This window comes from Monodon monoceros, unplaced genomic scaffold, assembly GCF_005190385.1.
Source record: "Monodon monoceros isolate NGI ecotype Baffin Bay Population unplaced genomic scaffold, NGI_Narwhal_1 Super_Scaffold_20, whole genome shotgun sequence".
Classification (NCBI taxonomy): Eukaryota; Metazoa; Chordata; class Mammalia; order Artiodactyla; family Monodontidae; genus Monodon; species Monodon monoceros.
The window spans coordinates 9,869,545-9,892,864 of NW_021703777.1; the positions used below are offsets into that span (position 1 = coordinate 9,869,545).

Consider the following 23,320-nt stretch of genomic DNA (forward strand, 5'->3'; position numbering starts at 1 on the left):
ATTTTATTGGCATAGAGTTGCTTGTAGTAGTCTCTTAGGATGCTTGGTATTTCTGCCGTGTCTGTTGTAACTTCTCCTTTTTCCTTTCTCATTTTATTGATTTGAGTCCTCTCCCTCTTTTTCTTGATGAGTCTGGCTAATGGTTTATCAATTTTGTTTATCTTCTCAAAGAACCAGCTTTAAGTTTTATTGATCATTGCTATTGTTTTCTTTGTTTCTATTTCATTTATTTCTGCTCTGATCTTTATGATTGCTTTCCTTCTGCTAACTTTGAGTTTTGTTTGTTCTTCTTTCTCTAGTTCCTTTAGGTGTAACATTAGATTGTTTATTTGAGATTTTTCTTGTTTCTTGAGGTAGACTTGTATAGCTATAAACTTCCCTCTTAGAACTGCTTTTGCTGCATCCCATATGTTTGGATCATCGTGTTTTCATTGTCATTTGTCTGTAGGTATTTTTTGATTTCCTCTTTGATTTCTTCAGTGATCTCTTGCTTATTTAGTAATGTATTGTTTAGCCTCCATGTGTTTGTAATTTATGTATTTTTTCCCTATAATTCATTTCTAATCTCATAGCATTGTGGTCAGAAAAGTTGCATGATATGATTTCAATTTTCTTAAATTTACTGAGGCTTGATTTGTGACCCAAGATGTGATCTATCCTGGAGAATGTTCTGGGCACTCTTGAGAAGAAAGTGTAATCTGCTGTTTTTGGATGGAATGTCCTATAAATATCAATTAAATCTATCTGGTCTATTGTGTCATTTAAAGCTTCTGTTTCCTTATTAATTTTCTGTTTGGATGATCTGTCCATCGGTGTAAGTGAGGTGTTAAAGTCCCCCACTGTTATTGCATTACTGTCGATTTCCTCTTTTATAGCTGTTAGCAGTTGCCTTATGTATTGAGGTGCTCCTATGTTGGGTGCATATATATTTATAATTGTTATATCTTCTTGGATTGATCCCTTGATCATTCTGTGGTGTCCTTCCTTGTCTCTTGTAACATTCTTTATTTTAAAGCCTATTTTATCTGATATGAGTATTGCTACTCCAGCTTTCTTTTGATTTCCATTTGCATGGAATATCTTTTTCCATCCCCTCCCTTTCAGTCTGTATGTGTCCCTAGGTCTGAAGTGGGTCTCTTGTTAACAGCATATATATGGGTCTTGTTTTTGTATCCATTCAGCAAGCCTATGTCTTTTGGTTGGAGCATTTAATCCATTCACGTTTAAGGTAATTATTGATATGTATGTTCCTATGACCATTTTCTTAATTATTTTGTGTTTGTTTTTGTAGGTCCTTTTCTTCTTTGGTGTTTCCCACTTAGAGAAGTTCCTGTAGCATTTGTTGTAGAGCTGCTTTGGTGGTGCTGAATTCTCTTAGCTTTTGCTTGTCTGTAAAGCTTTTGATTTCTCCATCAAATCTGAATGAGATCCTTGCTGGGTAGAGTAATCATGGTTGTAGGTTCTTCCCTTTCATCACTTTAAATATATCTTATCACTCCCTTCTGGCTTATACAGTTTCTGCTGAGAAATCAGCTGTTAACCTTATGGGAGTTCCCTTGTATGTTATTCGTCGTTTTTCCCATGCTGCTTTCAATAATTTTTCTTTGTCTTTAATTTTTGCCAATTTGATTATTATGTGTCTCGGTGTATTTCTCCTTGGGTTTATCCTGTATGGGACTCGGTGCACTTCCTGGACTTGGATGGCTATTTCCTTTCCCATGTTAGGGAAGTTTTTGACTGGAATCTCTTCAAATATTTTCTCAGGTCCTTTCCGTCTCTTTTCCCCTGGGACCCCTATAACGTGAATGTTGTTGTGTTTAATGTTGTCCCAGAGTTCTCTTAGGCTGTCTTCATTTCTTTTCATTCGTTTTCTTTAGTTTGTTCCACTGCAGTGAATTCCACTATTCTGTCTTCCAGATCACTTATCCGTTCTTCTGCCTCAGTTATTCTGCTATTGATTCCTTATAGTGTAATTTTCATTTCAGTTATTGTACTGTTTATCTCTGTTTCTTTTTTAATTCTTCTAGATGTTTCTTAAACATTTCTTTCATCTTCTCGATCTTTTCCTCCATTCTTTTTCTGAGGTCCTGTATCATCTTCACAATAATTATTCTGAATTCTTTTTCTGGAAGATTGCCTATCTCCATTTCATTTAGTTGTTTTTCTGGGGTTTTATCTTGTTCCTTCATCTGGTACATAGCCCTCTGCCTCTTCATCTTGTCTGTCTTTCTGTGAATGTGGTTTTTGTTCCACAGGCTGCAGGATTGTAGTTCTTTTTGCTTCTGTTCTCTGCTCTCTGGTAGATCAACAATTTCCCTTTTTAATTCCAGTTCAGTTCTTCTGAAATCAAGGTGGTACATTTTATAGCATCAAGGTGTTATAAGCCCTTAATATTTCTCTGACATTTTATTGGCATAGCCGAGGATCTCCGTGTAGTTTTTGAGAGACAGAGAAACATGCTGCTGAATAGAAGAATGTTGCATGTAAGTCTCACTAAGAGAAGTAAATTTTTGGAACGTTATCTCAAAGATAATAGAAAATTAAATAAGAGCTTTAGGAAAATTTTCAGAGCTACAGCTGACCTTGTTGTGAACAGAAATCCCTGTTTGAAAAAGTCTTGGTCCAATTAGTAGGTCTAATTAATGTTATATATTAAGAGTTAACTATATATTGAATAAACTTTGGCGATGTGCTTTAATATTAATAGGAAACATGATATCGTCATAACATCCAACATTTATGTAATGGTAAATAACTAATATTTATTGAGTGCTTGCAAGGCAGGTACCCCTTCTAAGTGATTTACATATATTGACACAAATTAGTCTTAGTCACTCATTTTAATGCCTACAGCAACCACATAAATTAAGCACTAATATTTCCCTCATATTTCATATGAGGAAACTGAAGTGCCAAGATACTAAGGAATTTGAGAAAGGTCAGATAGCTAGTAAATGACAAAAATTTTTAATTCTGTAACTCTCTAATACATTTCTATTCCTTACTATTTCTATACATTTCTATTCCTTACTATTCTCCATCCTGCCACCCCTAGTAAGCCTTAGTTAACTGAGTTTTCTCATTTCTCAACTGGAAGCTTATTTCTTTCAACATTATGTACCCAGTGTCTGGCACAGGGTAGGCACTCAAAAAGTAATTTTTGGAAAAAAAAGAAAAGAATATATTAATTAATCAACAAATCTCTGTTATGAAAGACAATTTAAAAAATGCCTTTACACATAACCTGCTGGACTCTAAGACTTCACACCCAGCACTTTCTATTACCCCTCCCTCGCTTAGTTTTCTCCTGATAATTTGTCACCATTTCTGTTATTTATCTTGGATAATTTGAAACCAAAACAGTGTACTTTGGTATCAAAATGTACAGGTTCAAATGAAAACTCCATTACTTATCTCTGTCCACTACTTAACTTGTGACATTAGAAGATTTATTTAAACGTCTCTGAGTTTCAGGGATTTTTAAATCTGTACAATATAGATACTAATATCTACCATATCTGTCCAGCAGAATTATTGTACTAACTAAATTAAATGTGCTTAAAACAACTAGGAATGCTTGGCATATTATAAATGTTTTATGAAAGAGACAATATATCATCATACTGAAATATCTAGACATTGGAGCCAAAGAGACCTAATACTGTTACAGGGTAGTTCTGGTAGATTGAGTGCATTATTAACACATTTAAAACATTGGTTTCTCAACGCTTGATCACAAAACGTAAGTTCCTAATTCAGGGTTATTGTAAGGGTTAAATGAGATAATTTATCCAGAGTTACTGACGTACAATTAAAACAAAATAAATGTTAGCTGCTTCTTTTAGTAATAGCTCTTCTTTCCTCTAAATATTCCATACTCTTCTGGTTTAATATATTGGGGGGAAAAAGAAGACAATTCACTGCCTCATGATTGAATACATTCTTTAGACTTTTTTCATGTAGTTCTCTTTAAAATATAAACACTATTTTTGCCTGATAATGGTATAACTCAAATTATACTGTCTTGAACACTATGCTGCTTAAAGTTACTACTGTAGGAAGTAGAAAATTCAGGTCTAACAAAAGTTAATATGTTAAATCTGTATTTTACAGACACTGGCAATTGGAAGACTATGATAGGGAGAAGATTTATACTGTTATCTATGTATTCATAAGTCCCTAAATAGAAACACAATTCGAGATTTTGATAAATATATTGAGAAGATTAATTTGGAAGTAGGATGTGCATGAGTGCATGGATAGATGTATCTCTCATTGGATGATTGCAAGTAAACCTTGCTATAAGAGTATCCAAGAAGCAAAATTTATTGTATTCAAGTTCTCCATTAAATGCCAATACATTATTGGAAATGCATTCTTGTAGAAAACTAAACCAAACAAACACACAAACAAATTAGAAAACCAAATCTATCCTTCCCAAAACCAGCACCCCAGAAATTACATATTTTTCCTATATTCTGTCTCATGTTCGGGGAGGGAACAATCTGCAATGAAGTCAGTGAACTTCATGTGGGATACCGTGTTTAACCAGAGGGAACCTTGCATTCCTCAAGATTCCTGATCCCTTAGACACAGGCTTAAAGGTTCTTAATTGACTTTTGAAAACTCTTTATTAAACCACACTGAATTGATTTGCAATTATGCATTTTAAAATTGTGTGCATTAATACCTTGATAAAAATTATTTCAGACAGTAGTTGAGCATTTTTCCAGAGGGCTTGGGACAAAATCTGTAATTCAGTTCCACTACTAGCAATTTAGGTAAAATACTGTTACCTATTTTCTCTAATATGATAATAACCTCCTAATTGGTATCCTCACTTCCTCTCTTACTACTCTATCTCCTCCCCTTATTTCCCCAATCATTCTTCCAACTTTATGTAAATATTATGTCATATCCATACAAAACAAAAAAACCTTGTCTTTAAACACCTTCATTCCCTTTGTCCTTAAGATAAAGTCTAAGAAGCCCAAGTGATAGGACTTATTGTACAGCATTGTCAAGTGCCATTCTGTCCCTTTGTGTTTTATACTTTGTCTGTACTAGATATCTTTTAATTCCTTGAATTTTCTGTGTTCTCTTTTACCTTAGTCCAGGCGTGTTTTGTTTTTCTTTTTTCCACAGCAAAATTATACTCATCCTTCAGATCAGAGCTTGAGCATTACTTCATCAAAAAAGACTAAATTGTCTTTCTCTAGAATCTAGTAATTCTCTTCCATAACATCATTGTACTTTAAAAATCTGTCCCTTGTGCTAAAGAGTATAACCATCCTTTTTCCAACTTGTTTGCTGCTGTATTCTCAGACCTTTGTCCAATGGCTCACATTTAGCATTCACTTGTTTCTATATACCTTACTCAGTGAAAGATTTTTAAATTAATAAGAGTTATGAGTGCAAGGTCACATGAGACTTTCCCTAAGGGTTTTGCATGCATTCTTACAATGTCAGATCCTACCTCATTGACCCCGTCCCCACACAGACATTCTTCCTTGATGTAGAGCCCACCAGCTGAAAAACGTCTGATACTCCCGTGAAGCTAGGGTTTGGTTGTGTGACCCAATCCTGGCCAATGAACCATAGGGAAAAAAAATTGCATTGGATGAAAAAGATACCAGCGAGGAGAAACTGTCTTCCCTAATATTAAATCAAGTTGATTGAGAACATGCATTTTGGATCTGTGTTTGCCTTCCTACAACTATGAAGGGTCAAGGCTGAGAACTAATGCCAACCCTTTGAGGATGAGTGAGAATAAAATAGAAAGTATCTGGGTCTTTGATGACGTTAGCATGCCACTGAATTAACTAAACCTGGAATCACCTATTTCTGGTCATCTTGTTGTATGAGGTAATACATATCTTTTTTGTTTAAGCCATTTATAAGTGGTAAATTTTTACTTACTGTCAAAAGCACCCTAAGATACAGATGCCCTCAGGACTTGGTCTTCCCTGAGTCCCTGTTATGTAGTTAGTGTAGAGTCACTATCATCTGTGGTCTAGGTTGTTAACCTATCAGTGAGGACAAGTTTCTTCTCTAACCTTTCTGTTCTCCTTTTCCAAAAGGGAGATAGGTTAGAATCCCCCAAAGTTAAGCCCAAACATTGGTGTCCTTTTGTTTCCCTTCTAATTGATCTGTAAGAATATATCAGGTTCATGAATAATCCTCAAAATAATTCACGCAAAATGCTGAGATAAGAAAAAGTACAAATACAGTCACTTATCTGTCCTAGGGAAGTCTGAAAATTTTCCCAGACCAATGTCAAATGGAGACCAAGGGTTAAGGAGGCTCAGATTATCCATCATGACTTTATTCAAAAGTTGAAGATGAGAGGCAAATAGATGAAGGACCTTTTCCATCAGTTAACTATATGTGAAAGGAAAAGGGGTAGGCAAAGGACATTAGGTTTTTACATATTGTTGACATTCATTCAAACGATTCTCTCAAAATAATGATGAACTATGGAGGCCCCGTGAGCATGAGACATGGTTAGGAAGACCCTTGCCCAGGAATATTTCCTCTTTACTTTATTAACATACTTTGTAAAAGTAGCCTCAATTTGCTGGTGTCAACTTTTCTACATATGTGTGATATTCAAAAGATCGTGAACTCATGGAATCCAGAACAGAAAGAATATTCCTCATGATACTTTATTCTCTATAGAACCAGACACTGAGCTCAACTCAGAAATTTCTCATTCATCAAACATGCAATGTGTAAAACTCCTTTCTAACATAAATATAACTGTGGGATCTTAGCTACCAGGGCTTCTCTGAGGCACTCTGCTCTCCTGTAAAATCTCAGTAATAACATAACTCATAGGGTTTCTGTAAAATCAAATCTAATGAAATGATGGACATAAAGCCTATGGAACTGAGTGGGAAGTCTTCCCTTATTTCTCTAGAAGTTAAATTTAGAAGATTTTGTTTCTGATAAAATAGGCAATACAAAAATTAGTTAATGTTTTTCCTTTTCTTTTGTGACTAAGATTACTAGGGTGTTTTGTACACTTTTTTTCTGCATTCTTTTAAAAATACCTTTATATGTAATATGCAATCTTGGCTTTAAATATTAGGGAAAATTAAAATTTCTGCATTTTTCTCAGTATTCTAATAGCTCTTGTCAATACATATGAAATCATGTTTTTTGTTATTGCAATATGACAGTCCTTTATTATATTTTACACCTGTTGATAACTTTTGTGTTTTCCTTGATCAAGTCACTTATTTTTTCTATTTCTATTTTTTATTTCAATTTACTTATGAAAGACAGGAATAATGATTGTGATGTAGCTTACAAAGAAGGTAAAATTATCTTGAAAAGAGTGGTGAAAACCCAAACACTGTGTTAGATGCCTGATATGAGAGAGAGAGAGAGAGAGAGAGAAAGAAAGAAAGAGAGAAAGAAAAGAACATCTCTATTATAAAGTATTCTTCTATATGGTTTTGATACTGTGAAAGGCAGTAAAATTATTTCCTGTTTCTGATAGTTCTTGAGTATTTGGGGATTCAGGATTGTCTGTTGATTTTACATATCTATATCTATCTATATCTATCTAAGATTTGTATACCCAGAGTCTTAATTATACAGCACATTCCCTGGCCTGCCCTCATTGAATTGTTACTTAGAATACCACCAGGAGGTAGCTACTAGCATCATTAATGGAATATATTATGGGCAAAATATATTCACCCAAGGAGTTTCTGGACTAATCTAAGGAAATAAAAATCAACTTTAACTTCAGATTTCAGCCTAATGTTTCTACTAAAGCACTAAAGTCACATAGAATAGTAGATGACTAACCCCTCCATTCATTGAATTGGTATTTACTGAACTCCTCCTCTGTGAAAGTTACTGGACTACATTGTTTGTGGTGTATAAAAATAAATATGGTTCCTATCCTCGAAGATCTTACATTTAACAGGTAAGTTAAGCAATACAAATAACCTTATTAAGGTTTCCTTCCTTAGTGTTGAAACACAATCAGGGAGAACAATTCCAAGACTAGTGAATTCTAACCAGATACAAAGGCCTGAGTTAAGTCAACGGCAGTGGGAATTGAAGAAAGGGAATGAATTAAAGGAATTTTGGAGGCAAAAAGAGGATTGTTTGTCCCTTGGTGATAGAATGTGAGAAAAGATGAGAAGTCAAGGCTGGGGACTTCCATTTAAGTTCCAACAGTTAAAGAGCTTGGACGTTGTCACTTGTGTTTTTACAACAAGAAAAATTTTGAACAAACTGAAAATGGACAGCTATTCTTGGGCCTATCAGAGATATAAAGCCACTGAGCAAACCACCACCCGAGGCAAATATAGAGAATCACAGCTGAAATCAGTTTACTTGGAACAGAGCCACTGATACCATAACTTGGTAAGAACACTTAACTGGTAATTTTGGTGAATTGCTAAAAGCTGTGAGCAGACTAACTTAATAATAGGAAACTCCTGGAGGGCCATATTCTTCGGGGAGAACCCACACTTAACATGAGTTTTACCTCTAGGAATCCTACCAGGTTCTCACGGTGAAGTACCAAAGGGGGCAAAAAAATGAAAACAAACAAACAAACAAACTAAAAAAACTCTGTGTCTTTGGCAGAAAGATGGAAAAGTAACCATTTGAAGTATGCCCAGAGCATTCTTCCTAACAAAGGGAGAGAAAAGACTTTACCAGACAGAGCCTTATCTCTCCTAGGAGGAAGGGCACTTAACCAATTCCAGCCCTCTCTACCCTTCCTGCATCACCTTAGGGGGAGAAATAAAGCCAAGATAGACTTGTTAAAGTCACAACCAACCCAGACACGGGTCCACTAAAAGACTGATATTTAATCATAAGGTTATAGAATGCTTTTCCTCCTCAACTTCTTATCACTGCCTCAGCGGGTTTCCAGTATAAATAATAGTGAGTCACAGCTGAAAGAGCTGCAAGACACAGACTCTATCTAAACTGCATTCTTCGAGTAAGCTGAGACAGCAGAGGAGACAAAAATAAGGACACTTGAGGAATTTTAAGCCTTTGGGAACTACAGCTACAGCAAATATTAAACACAGCCCAACTTCTAGCAAGATTAACATAAAAACTCCCACTATTTACCTGTTATTATTACCCAGTATATTACCTTCAACTTTCAAAAAAAAAAAAATTACAGTGCATGCTAAAATGCAGGAAAAAACAGTCTGAAGAAACAAAGCAAGCAGCAGAACCAGACTCATGTATGTCACAGATTTTAAAGTTAGGCAGGGAATTTTAAATAGATATAATTAATAAGTTAAGGGCTCTATTTGAAAACAAACAACATGCAAGAACAGATGGGCAACATAAGCAGAGAGATGGAAACCCTTAAGAAATAATCAAAAGGAAATGCTAGAAATAAAAAGCATTGCAACATATATGAAGAATGCCTTTGATGGGCTCATCAGTAGATGAGGAAAGAGTCAGTGAGCTTTAAAATGTCAACTGAAACACAAAGAGAAAAAATATGAAAACAATAACAATATCCAAGAACTCAGTTTCAAGAGTATAGCATGTGCATAACTGCAGTACCACAAGAAGAAAGAGAAAATGGAGAAGAAATGTTTAAACTAATAATGGCCAAGACCTTTTCAAAATTAATGATAGATGCCAAACTACAGATCCAGGAAGCTCAGAGAATTCCAAACAAAAAATATATACATATAAAAAAAAATTACACCAAACATACCATGTCGAAACTGCAGAAAACCAAAGACAGAGAAAATCTTGAAAGGATACAGAGAAAAAAAAATACCTTACCTATAGAGGAAAAAGAATACAAGTTACAATGGGCTGCACTTCAGAAACCATGCCAGCAAGGTAATGGAGTGAAATAGGTAAACTGCTGAAAGAAGTCAAGGATGAGTTGGGTTTCTTGATTAAGTTATAGAAGAGATGGTGTTATTAACTGAGATCAGAAGTATAGAAGAAATAACATGTTGCTCTCCAGGGTTGAGATTTTAGATTTGAAAGTTTGAGTCTGACATGCCTGGAAATATAACAAATGCATTTCTCCAGGATGCAGTTTGAGATCTGGTACAAGATTTCAGAAGATAGGAAGGTGAGTATTGATAATAAATACAGAAGTGTTAGTTATAGGTTGTTGCTAATACAATAAGTTGTTGAGGTGAAACATTTGAGATAGGAAATGGCTTCAGATAGAAACCCAGGAAAAATGAACTTTTAAAGAAAAAATTGAGAAGAAATAAAAGTATTAAAAAGTTTAAAACATATCCAAACTATATATAACAAGAGTAAATAACACTGTAGAAGTCCAGGAGGAAGAGAGATTTTAAAGAAGGGATTTTGTATTATCAAGTCTAAAGCATAGATCAGGCTGAGGACTAAAAAAGATGTTTCTACTTAACACTGATGAGGGCAATTTTAATTAAGTAATAGAGTGAAAACCAGCTTTCAGAGGCAGGAAGATTGAACAGTTATTAGTTATTTATTCATGGTAGCTCAATTGCAAATGAGGAGTGGATTCTATAAGTGTAGTTCTTCTTTCAAGAATCTCATTAATAAAAGGAGAGTCAGGAGTAGAAGTCAGGAATCAAAATGTTGTTGTTTGTTGTTCTGTTTGTTTTAGGAAAGGTAGAAACGTAATCAAGTTTAAAGACTGAGAGAACTAGTAGGGAAGGCTCAGCTGTTACTCTAATTTAGAGAGTTTTCCTCTTATACCAGTATTTTAAATATTAGTGAACAAGTGTTTAACCTTGCCCCTACTGTTCATGACTTTATATACAACTAACTGAAAAATTCATGGAAAACCTATCTTTCCCCCATCATCCTGGATAATGAAAAGCATTTGCCATATGAGGACACTTTATGGCACATTGTGATTACAGTAGCAAAATTATACCAGTTATCACAAATGCATATGCTTGTTTTATATATTCTGGTAATCATTCCTTTATTCAATTGATTTTCAATAACAGTGTATTCTAAAGAGTGAGGTTAGAAAGATGAAAAATGATGGGTCCAAACTCACATCTCCGATTGGATCTCATAAAACTGAAGGGATAAAATGGGGAGCAGAAGACTGTAAATCTTTGAAATGTTTCCTAGATGATCTGGGTAAATTCTTCATTCCCCCCCGGTGGAAAACTACCTATCTAGTTTGTACCTATGTGCTTCAGTATTGGCTTCCTCCAATATATAGTTTCCTTTTCTTTTTATTATGTTATAATCCTGTGACTTGACTGGCTCTCTTCTTACGATGTTAGATGTTGCACAGCTGGACAAAAATTAAGTAGCAATAGAGGAGCAGAAATCATTTAAATTCATAGTCAAAGTGAACAGAAAGGTCTATTACTTTCAAAATTGTATAATATCATTAAAGTGCAAATCTCTCAATGTGACAAGTTTAGAATAAAGATCTCATGAATTACAATTACAATTTCTGTTAAAGCAAAGTAACTTGACAATTATTGACAGAACTAAGGTACCATTCACCTCTACAATATATTGCTTTCTCAGTAAACCCAAGTCCGATGCCATTTAAAACTGTATGTTAAAATTGTACACTTCCATAAATTGCCATTTATTTTCTTTATAATCTTAACATTTTAGTAGATTTATAATACCTTATTTTTGAACAGTTTTGTATACTTTCTTAAGCTTAATTATCAAAATGCTGTTGCTCTCCTCTGTGTAAAGAGTACGTAGTATCAAAAGATGCGAGTCTTTCCCTGCAGGTGTTTGTAATTTAGCCTATTTACTCTGCATTTTTTGGTGTCTAGTAAATAGTTACACAGTTTTAATTGTGTGGAGTGTAGGTATTTATGTAAAAATGTTGCTGAAAGTTACCATTTGCCTATTCACTAAAAAATAAATTGGTTTTGACTACTTAAGTTCTTTTCCTCCTTACCCTCTGATAGGGGAGTTCTTCTTTATCAGATACATTCTCAAGAGTTTTTCTGATGCCTAATCAGAAGGGAAGCTGGGCAGGTCCCATGGCTCCTCAACAAGGGCCTTAGGACATTTGCAGGAGCAGCTGAAGTGTATCAGAGAAACTGACAGAGGAGAAAAGAGTAGTAATAGTAAAAATTATTGTTGCAAACTATGTGTTCCACAGGTCAAGACATACAAAGATCTCTAGTTGTTGCAGGGTTTTTTTTTTTGGGTGGGGAGGGAGCCTGGAATATTTTCTTTTGAACACAATATTATTCTGAGACTATGCCTTGTGTGCCACAGATTCAGTAGTTACATGATTGCTAAGTATGTGTGAATAAGTATTTTGGTTTTCATATATATTTTTTAGGATATAGCACCTTTAATATTGCAAGCACATTAATGAAAATTTAGAAATTAAAACATTTAAAATCACACAAAACCCCACAACTCTTAACAAAATGACTGTCATATTTTGAATATTTTCAGATCTGTGATAAGTATATATTTCATATAGGATTCCATTTACAAAAATAGTGTATTTTTCATGTTACCACATAGACTTTGTAACCATCCTTTTTTTCTTTTTTTTTTTTTTTTTTTTGAGGTACGCGGGCCTCTCACTGTTGTGGCCTCTCCCGTTGCGGAGCACAGGCTCCAGACACGCAGGCTCAGTAGCCATGGCTCACGGGCCCAGCCGCTCCGCGGCATGTGGGATCTTCCCGGACCGGGGCATGAACCCACGTCCCCTGCATCGGCAGGCGGACCCTCAAACACTGCGCCACCAGGGAAGCCCGCTTGCCAGTTTTTTATCCAGGAAAAATGTATTTATTCGAGATCAGCAAAGAATTACCACTCAGGGTCTGCAATAGTGGCAAGCCAAGTGCAAGTATCCCCCAGCAAGGAGAGAACTCTTTTAGAGAGGGAGAGGAGGAAGCTGGCGGGGGGGGCTGTATTAAGCAGAGTCCATTTTTAATTGAAAAAATACTGGGTTATCTGCCTCTTACATGTTGAAGTCTAAAATATAAACACAGACATAAAATAATGCTTTGTTATTCAGAAAGAGGGATACACTGCTTGAAATGAATTCTGTGATAAAGTTAAAAAACCATAAACCTCGGGCTTCCCTGGTGCGCAGTGGTTGAGGGTCCGCCTGCCGATGCAGGGGACACGGGTTCTGTGCCCCGGTCCGGGAGGATCCCACATGCCGCGGAGCCGCTGGGCCCGTGAGCCATGGCCGCTGAGCCTGCGCGTCCGGAGCCTGTGCTCTGCAACGGGAGAGGCCACAACAGTGAGAGGCCCGCGTACCGCAAAAAACAAACAAACAAAAAAACCAAACACCTTCCTGGTAAAAATGTTGTGAGTATCCACTGACAATGTATGCAAAGAATTTGGTATTATTTCCGAATTTCAACAAATTATAGTTTTCTTATTAGTAATTGATTTATTCAGGATCACACAGCTAAGTTGTGCCACAGCAAAGACTCAGATGTAAGTCTTCTCTGCCTCAACTGAGTGACCTCAAGAGGTAACATGAAAAACAATGATAGATTTGTAAGTTTTGTTCTATATTAGATTATAGTTTTTAAAATAGTGTAGTGTTGCTTAATGATAATCTAAAACTTCGCAGTACTCTTTAATTTACAGAATCTTTGAGACAAAAATTTTGTTTTGTAATGGAAGTTAAATTATATAGTTGGTCTCAGTACACAGGCATTCAGTGCATAAGCAACCATTCAAAAGTATATCTGGTCCATAAGTTTAAAAAAGCTGCTTTTCCCAAATTCATGTCTTAAAGACTCCCGTTTAACAATGTATTGTACATATACTGAGTTTTTGAAGATAGCACTGTATATGCTGTTACTATCCATTAGAGCTCTAAAAAGGAACAAAGCATGACCTTTCCTACTTTCCTTAGTACCTGATACTGGTTTATCTTCTGGAGCTGTGATCCGTAGCTTCAGCTAATGTTTGTTGCTTTTTCGCAGCTTAGTTTTCTGACCTCCCAGACTGCCTGAAACTACTGCTTAAATTGAATCACATTATCTGCGATTCCTGTACAGTACAACATACAGGCTCTCTGCTTTTTTTCTTCTCCCCAGAATTCTACAATTATGCCAGAATTCTTGAAAAAGCATCCCTACACCATTACTTATTTCTGTATTCTTTATCATTGTCACAATTCACCCCATAAGATGGGATATTACCATTTTTGAGATCTGCTAATATTAGGGTTGTCTCTCGAGTTTTACTGTCTTGAATAACATATACAACTATAAAAGCTTTCCTCTCCCTTCATTATGCAAAAAATGTATATGTATTGCCAAACAGTACCCAATATTATTCACACTGTCCTTCCCCTCTGTCTGAAGGTGGCATAAATGTCCAGGGCCCAAGAGCTGTCTCAGCAGGATGGCAAAAGTGTGCCCACTACCTACAGCCAGCTCCTGCCAGCACTATGTTTTATAAGATTTAAAGATTCTTTTGATGGTGGGACCTGACACACTAATGCTCAGATGAAAGACAGAACTCTTTGTTACTTACACCTCCAAATGAGAGAAGGCTGCCAGTCAGGGTCATGGAGGATATTGCCCCCTGGGGACCAAGCCACAGCAAATTGGGCAGTTTATAAATGACAAGCAGGATGGGATTAGCTAGGTTTCCAGCACTCCCTGAGGATTGGCCAATGTGAATAATTTCAAGAGCTCTGGGGTGCAGAGACTGTCTCTAGTTTCCTGGGACCTGGCCCGATGGGGTTGGTACCTAATGGCCCTGCAGTGTGAAGACCCAATAAAGGAAGTGTTTGGAGTATGGACTTAATCAGCTGTTGAAGAGAACTAACTGGCCTCTCACTAGCCAAGGCCTTAAAACTAAGTCAATATAGCATTTAGAAACAAACAAACAAACAAAACAACTGTATTATGCACTGATGAATGGAATGTTTATAAATGGAATGGAATATTTCCTACCATATCAATAAACAAAGGATGCCACAGTCACCAATGATTGCAGCCCTCCAATGTGAGCTGGTGAGCCCTGAGGAAACTCAGGGCTGAAAAGAATACCTGCCATCTAGCAGCCATCAGACTGTAGTCACTCCCTGTGGTGAGCCTTGAGGAAACTCAGGATGTGAAAATACAGGCTCCAGAGAGCTGAGGTGCATATCAAAGGAATGATTTCAGTGAGCCCAACTCTTGCATCTTCCTATACATAAAAAAGAGCTTAATTCCTTAACTTGAGATATCTGGTTTTCTTTATTTCACAGTAATCTTTTCTTTTTTTTTTAACAGTAATCTTTTGATGTTCCCAATTACCTGCACTTTGTTGCAGAACTCCTATATAGGGTCTTCCCTGGTAGCACAGTGGTTAAGAATCTGCCTGCCAATGCAGGGGACGTGGGTTTGCGCCCTGGTCCAGGAAGATCCCACATGCCGCCAAGCAACTAAGCCCGTGCACCACAACTACTGAGCCTGTGTTCTAGAGCCCATGCTCCGCAACAAGAGAAGCCACCGCAATGAGAAGCCCACACACTGCAACAAAGAGTAGCCCCTGATCGCCGCAACTAGAGAAAGCCTGCGTGCAGCTACGAAGACGCAATGCAGCCACAAATAAATAAAATAAAATATTTTTTAAAAAACCAAAAAAACAACTCCCGTGTATCCTGGCTCCTCCCCTCGCCTCCTAGGAGCAGTTTCTCAGAGTTATCTGAAACGCTGTCTCCCGGGCTGCAGTCCTCATTTTGCCCCAAATAAAGCTAACTCACAACTCTCACGTTGTGCATATATATATATATATATTTTTTTTTTAAGTCAACGGTACTTATAGGTGAGGAATGGAGTGTGTTTGATGTCTGATTACTTTTGTTTCTAGCAACTAAAGTTCATAGCTTTGTTCACATATAATTCTCTGAGTTTATTCAGGGTATTGAGAGATAAGATATCCCCTACTCCTCACATAAAACATGAAAAGCAAGTAAGCATGCCTTCATAACAGAAAGGAACTTTTAACAGGCTGTTTTTAGCCTTTTCATTTTTTTTTTCTTGTATATTCTACATTGTGGGAAGGGTCACTTAAAACAATTGCTTACCTTATTTAAGAAATACAAGTACAGGGCTTCCCTGGTGGCGCAGTGGTTGAGAGTCTGCCTGCCAATGCAGGGGACACGGGTTCGTGCCCCGGCCTGGGAAGATTCCACATGCCGCAGAGCGGCTGGGCCCATGAGCCATGGCCGCTGAGCCTGCGCGTCAGGAGCCTGTGCTCCGCAACGCGACAGGCCACAGCAGTGAGAGGCCCGCGTACCGCAAAAAAAAAAAAAAAAAAAGACAAGTACAATGTGATAAGCTTGTCTGTCTTCCATGAGGAAAAGAAAATGCTGGCAATTTTTTGATAATCCCAAGACCTCTTAAAGATACTTATTTCCCCAAGACTTTTTTTTTCCCCCAAGACTTTTGTATCAAGCAAGTAAATGGGAAAATTAGTATTACTTTATCGCTTGTTGACTTTCTCTGTTGAGAAGCTTATTGTTGGTGAGTTTGTAAAGACATTTACGTCTTAAGTATAATTCGTAATTGATGTTGGTGAAACCCATGTGGTTAGGAGATCAGAAGACTAATTTGTCATACCTACTAACTCATTAAGACACTGAGAAATATTTCATCCTTCTACCTGCAAAATACTATCATTTGAAGAAGGCTTTAGAAAATGAAATACAAATGTTTCTTTTTAATTTTCACCAAGAATGCTTTATGAAACAAAGAACAGAACAGTGAAAACTTTGAGTAAATATTTTTTGTCAGGATTATGACTTAACACGCTCTGTCTACTTACTGTATAGAAAAAAGTATGTAAGATGTAGAACATTATATTAGAAGATTTATGCAACCCAAGTTTTTCTTATTAATACAAGAAAGTGAATCTAAGCAGACTCTAACAACTTGGAAAAGACAAAGCCATAGTCTCATGCAACCGTTTTAACATCTTAGCAAATTTCTCAATGGAGGCTACTGTTTTTAACTATTCCAAAAATTGTCAGAATACAATGAATTTTGTAGAGAGGCTAATGAACATAACTTAAGGGTCTTGGTATTATTATTAATGGTTTCCTTTAATTTGACCTTTGCTACAGTTGTCTTCTCTGCTTCATTTCTATGAATAAACTCCTATTTATCCTAGAAATGTACCATTTTGTTCAATAATTGGTCAAAAAAGATTCTGACAGCAAAAAAATTCTGTGCATAGAAGTGTTATATAAATTATAAAGTCCCTATAAAAATATAAGTATTGTTATCATTATCTTGAGTGATGGGGATCAGTAAGAAGTTTTAGGATTTCCTAAGAGGAACTACTTGCAAAGGAAAAGTTTATGTTGATATCCATTCTCTTCTTTAATTGCTTGAAAATCGTAGCCAGTATACCTCTGTGTCAAGGGATAATGCTGTTTACTGATTGATTTACATGCTAAAAATACATTTCTAAGATACTCACTTTGAACACCTATTATGCCTTTAAAAATTTTTATATTTCTATGAAAACAATTTTTTTAAAAAACACACTTATTGTAAATCAGTGGAATGTTAGTTCATCTCTTAAGTCAGTGACTTTATAAAGTCAAATCTAAAATCTTTTTTACTTGAATGTTTGTAAAAAATTTTGTAGCATCATGTAGCAGTTATTGATACTGAACTGATTTATAAAATATTTTAAACTAAATAATAGAGAATTAGAGTGGTGTTTTTATTAACTTTGTTTTCAGTGTTTGAAAGGCAGGTTCTCTTATGGCCCTGTATATATGATTATATGCCTGCACTATTTCACTAGCTATCCAGGTGTTGCAGATAACATGCTACTTTAAAGTTAACATAATAATTACATGAGGTCAGTTATTTAGGTAGAGCTGCAAAATACATTGTCAATTATTATATATTTTGTGTTTTCCAATCTCTGCCCTGCTGTCCACTCCTACCATATTCCTATTTATTTTTTCTCTTTTTTCACTTTTCAAAACAGTCTGTCCTTGTTTACTCTGATAGAATTGTCTGTTTCCTTTATTTTTTAATCTTTTGACGTTTCCATTTACAAGAATGAGGAAACAGCTTATAAGTCATAAAGTAAAGCCCTCCAGAGAGGACCAGAAGTCTATAAATAGAAAGAGAGTCATAATGACTCAGTACCAATTCCGATATGTTTTTGTAACTAGTAGCCAAGAACGATGCTCATAATTTTACCTGAAGAATTATGTGGAGGTTTGTGAGTTAGAAATTATTATTTGATTTTTTTTTTTTTTTTTTTTTTTTTTTTTGCGGTACGCGGGCCTCTCACTGTTGTGGCCTCTCCCATTGCGGAGCACAGGCTCCGGACACGCAGGCTCAGCGGCCATGGCTCACGGGCCCAGCCGCTCCGCGGCATGTGGAATCTTCCCAGACCGGGGCACGAACCCGTGTCCCCTGCATCAGCAGGCGGACTCTCAACCACTGCGCCACCAGGGAAGCCCTATTATTTGATTTTTTAATCTGCATTTCTGATTTCAGCATAAGATCATTTTCAAGGTGATTTAACAGTCTCCACTTGCCTTTAATTTCTTGGCATTTGATTTCTGTTCATACAAGTCTTAAAGAAGGAGGTGATTCTAACTCAGGCAAAAATAAATTATAGAATATATGGGACTGGAGTCAGCTAACTGAATTTGAGACAAATTAACCAAATATTCATGTATCTAGATCTAACTTTCCAAATTTAGAAAATAAAAGTAAAATAATTTTTAAGGAAATTTTTTATTTGTATTTCTGATTCTCCAATAGGTTATATAATGAAAATATAAATATTCCTTTTACACATTGAAATGAGCTATTTTAAAAATTAGCATATATATTTTTATACAACTATAATGAGTCACAATTTACACTAATTCTAACAATTTGCAGTTTGTCCATATATCCTGGTGATCTCTATAACAAATCGTCTCAAAACATAATGGTTTAAAACTATACTTTTATTGTGTTCACAATTTTTTAAGTCAGGAATTTGTGATTGATTCAACTCAGGCAGTTATGGTGGGATACTGGTTGGGGCTTTGGTCACCTGAAGACTCCACTGGGCTCGATATTCAAGATGCTCACTCTCATGGCTGGCAGTTGATCATGTGTTTCCTTAAGAGGCTGTCAAAGGAAGTGAAATGTAGCTTGTGCTTCTCAGCATGACCGCCCTGTTCTTTCTGCAAGGGAGGAACCTGAGAGGAGCATTCTAAGAGACCAGTCCTGGAAACTGAAATCTGATCTAGCACTGAGAATCACTCAATTACTTCCATTGTATTCCCTTGGTCAAGCAAGGCCATAAGACCAACCCAGATTCAAGGAGAGAGCATTAGATTCCATCTTTCCTTAGGAATAGTAGCAAAGGATTTGTAGCCACCTTTAATCTACCATACTACGAGTTCCATATTTCTGAGTAATTATCAAATTAGGAAATATAGGGCTTCCCTGGTGGCGCAGTGGTTGAGAGTCTGCCTGCCGATGCAGGGGACACGGGTTCGTGCCCCGGTCCAGGAAGATCCCACATGCTGCGGAGCAGCTGGGTCCGTGAGCCATGGCCGCTGGGCCTGCGCGTCCGGAGCCTGTGCTCCGCAACAGGAGAGGTCACAGCAGTGAGAGGCCCGCGTGCCGCAAAAAAAAAAAAAAAAAAAAAATTAGGAAATATAGAATTGAATTTTAGTCCTAGAATTAATTATACTTGACTGAGAAACAGGATGCCATAATTATTCAATTATATATTTTCATAAGTAATATGCATTTAAATAAGCACAAGGTTAAATTGCTTATATTAGCCTAAGGGTTAATGGAATAACCTTATTTTAAAAACCAAGATACTAAAATCCTGTTAATTCTACACATCAATAGGATTTCTAACTCAATAGATCATCCTATCAAATATGTCTGAGAATTTTGCAAATATATTGAGCGAATATCGATTCATCTGAGAGTAGCCTTCATTTTAGTAAGTATTGTTTAAGGGTTTTCATCTTGTGTGTTAGACAGATACTTGTATGAATTTTGCCACATGTACATATAACAACTAAAAACAAAACTCTAGGTAACTATGATTCATTTGCAAAGTCATTCATAGAGAAGGATTTTATAAATTTGCTTCTGATGACATACAATGAATACTTAATATGTTATTCCATAAATAAGTGCAAATGATATATTAGCACCTACCTGGTTTAAAGCTGTGAGATTAAAAACTTCTTGAAAAAAAATCAGAGAATTTAGTAAGGTGAGCATGATTTTGGAAAGCCAAGTTTCTTTACAATTCCTATTAGCCACAATATAGGTAAATCTTCACTTTAAATGAATTCATTGACAAAATATTAATTAATATACAAAAGTATTGCTGCTAATTATTCAATAACAAACAGTTGGAGTAGATTCTGGCTGAGGCTCAGATCCCCTTTCAATAAAGGACTCACTGCCCAGCTGAAAGTCCTATGGTTAGCTGACTGTCTCCAGCTGAAGTCAAGCTCATCGCTTGTTAGTGTGAGACAATGAATAACATGACAGCAGCTGAGATCTAGTTCTTGAGTCAGCTCCCAGCCAATGACTGAACAGGGAGTGGTACAAGAGCCTACCCACTTTCCCTCCGCACGGGATTCATCTCCTAGGCAGTCTTGGCGCTGGAGCTCCTCGTTTCGCTGGTAGAGGATTTGTCAGGTATGAATCATGGTCCATGTTCCTCTGCCCAATTCTGATTCTTCTTTTCTTTTCACATGGATTTATTCTTTTATAAACCTTTTGTACTCTTAACTGTACCTCAGTATTTGTTTCCTAGAGAAAATGTGACAATATTTTATTTTATGAAGGGAGTTAGTTTTTCTTAAGTGGGATATTAGGCAAGACTGGGAATATAAGCAGTAATACAGTAGAGTTTTTGTCATCAGATAGTTTATAGTCTGGTGTTATCAACCTCCATGATAATGTCCATGGGCCTCAAAGAAGTTAATTAGCACAAAGGCACAGAGAGAGTTCATGGTAGTACCAAGGATTTGACCTTAGGTGTCTCTGATTCTAAGGGACATGATGATTTTCTTACCTACCTTTTTTTTTTTTTGCGGTACGCGGGCCTCTCACTGTTGTGGCCTCTCCCGTTGCGGAGCACAGGCTCCGGACACCCAGGCTCAGCGGCCATGGCTCACGGGCCCAGCCGCTCCGCGGCATGTGGGATCCTCCCAGACTGGGGCACGAACCCGTGTCCCCTGCATCGGCAGGCGGACTCTCAACCACTGTGCCACCAGGGAAGCTCTTACCTACCTTTTAAGCCTGCAAACTTTTTCTTTGCATTATGGAGCAAGCTAAGCTTTTTTACCATTAACATTGTAACATGTAATATTTAGAATCTATGAAAATAAATATTAAAATGTTGGGTATAAACTCTACTCATGAAAGCCCATGATTTAGGGAAGAAACAGGAGTACTATGAAATAAAAGGAACAGATAATTAGTATATCCCAATCAGCTGGCTGTCAGCAAATGAAAGGAGATATTAGTAAATTTGAATCATGTGTTCTATATTGCTTAAAATAGAAACAAATTAACACCATGAGAACCAGAATAAAGAAATACTCTGTTTATTCTAATCCATTAGCTGTTTTCTCCCTTGCCAGCTCAGGTAAGGTTAACAGATTCAGAAAAAGTGGGAATTCTCTTACTTATACTGTTTATCTGCTAAGTTATGGGAAGCAAACGTGGGTTTAAACATCTTCTGTGTGTCAGTTACAATGCTTGGTGCTGGTAATATGCTAATGAAATAGTCTATCTGCTCAAGTGGGTTAGGGAAACTAGTCTAATGAGGGAAGGAAACAAGCAAACAGCACTTGAAGTATTAGTACCATATGAAATGATGTATGATTTAGACGCTATGGAGCACGGCGTCACACTCAAGGGAAACATAACTCAGCCAACAAGGGAAGGCTCCCTGCTGGAATAAGGAATAATGCTTGAAATGCCTCCTAGATCATGAGAAATTGTGGGAGATAGAGAGATGCAGTGTAACCCAGAAATGTGCATGTGTAAAACAAGGAGACATGAAACAGCATTCTGCAGCTCGATTCTGTAGGAATGAGCCCTGGTTGTCAGAAAGTTGGAAATGAAAAACTGCCACTCCAGAAATACGCAAGTAGTCGAGAATGAAAGGCACCATATGCTATGCTAAAGAGTTTTGACTTTTTTTTCCTCTAAAGTGATTAGCTGTTACATTAAGAAATGATGTAATTAATTCCCAGTTAGGAAAATATCTCTGGCAGATAGGGAAGGTGATAGACATAGAACCAGTTCAGAGACTTAACTGCAGTAAGTCAGATAAGAAGCAATGGATACCTAGAGTAAGTCCATGAGGAGTAGAAAGGAGTGAGTTCAAGAAATACCAAGGAAACAGATCAAAGAATTGGGTACCAGATTGGGTTCAGAGTGAGTGTGAGCTGAGAGCATGGGATGCTTTTCTAGCTATTTTAGGAAATAAGAAGATAATGAGAGAAATAACTGGAAATGATTTTTGAAGTAGGAAAAGATGTTGAGATGAAGTTTGAGTTGGAATGTCCATGGGAAAATGCTGAGTGTATGCTCAGGAAGTAGTTCTTTTTGTGGGTTGAAGCTTGGAAGATAAGTCTAGATTAAGCATTGGTTAGGTGAGAATTTCCAGCGTAGAGTAATAGAGGTCGTGGATGTGGATGTATTGTGTACATGGGGACTGTAGCTGAATGTTCATGCAGAGTGACAAGGTTAAATACCCAAAGACAGAGCTCTAGTGAAAGGGACAAATGTTACAGAGATATCATTAAAAATAAAGACTATAACATGGCCATTCATTTGAGAATTAATATTTAATTATAACAGGAATAAATGGTAGGTAAACTATCTCTTTTGAAGTATAATTTTTTTATTCCACTGATTATGTATGCACAGGAATGGGAGGACAGAATTTAGGATGAATCCCTGATTTCTGTCTTAGACAACTAAATGAACAAAGAGAAAAGAAAAGGCTATCAGAAAAAATGTATGTGTATATATCATATATAGTGTAGTATCTTTGGATACATTAGTTTGTTTTGCAACATAGAGTATATTATGAAAAATATCAGACTGTAGAGGAAATTTCAGTTTTATTAGTCATATGCAATTATCTCCCACTGCATGAAGCTAACTTATCAAGAGCAAAGTGAAAGGTCTGAGTGTATTATGCCATCTCTTTGATGTTTTTATAGGATATAATGAAAGATGAATGCTCAATGCTAAAGCTGCAGCTGAAAGAGAAGGACGAACTCATTTCCCAACTTCAGGAAGAACTGGTAAGTGTGAACAATATTTGGCCCACGGGTGTATTTTCCTTGCAAAGTTATTTGCTATAAACCCTACAACTT

At 36.5% G+C, this 23,320-nt stretch overlaps 1 protein-coding gene across 7 annotated transcripts in view; it reads left to right on the forward strand.

The window, feature by feature from the left end:
• CCSER1 (coiled-coil serine rich protein 1) overlaps window positions 1-23,320 on the forward strand; it is a 1,246,259-nt gene that overhangs the window by 567,520 nt on the left and 655,419 nt on the right. For all 7 annotated transcript variants that reach the window (XM_029234577.1, XM_029234583.1, XM_029234578.1 and 4 more), the window contains one exon: window positions 23,165-23,248. In XM_029234577.1, coding sequence (XP_029090410.1) covers window positions 23,165-23,248 — 84 coding nt within the window. The remainder of the gene's footprint in view (window positions 1-23,164; window positions 23,249-23,320) is intronic.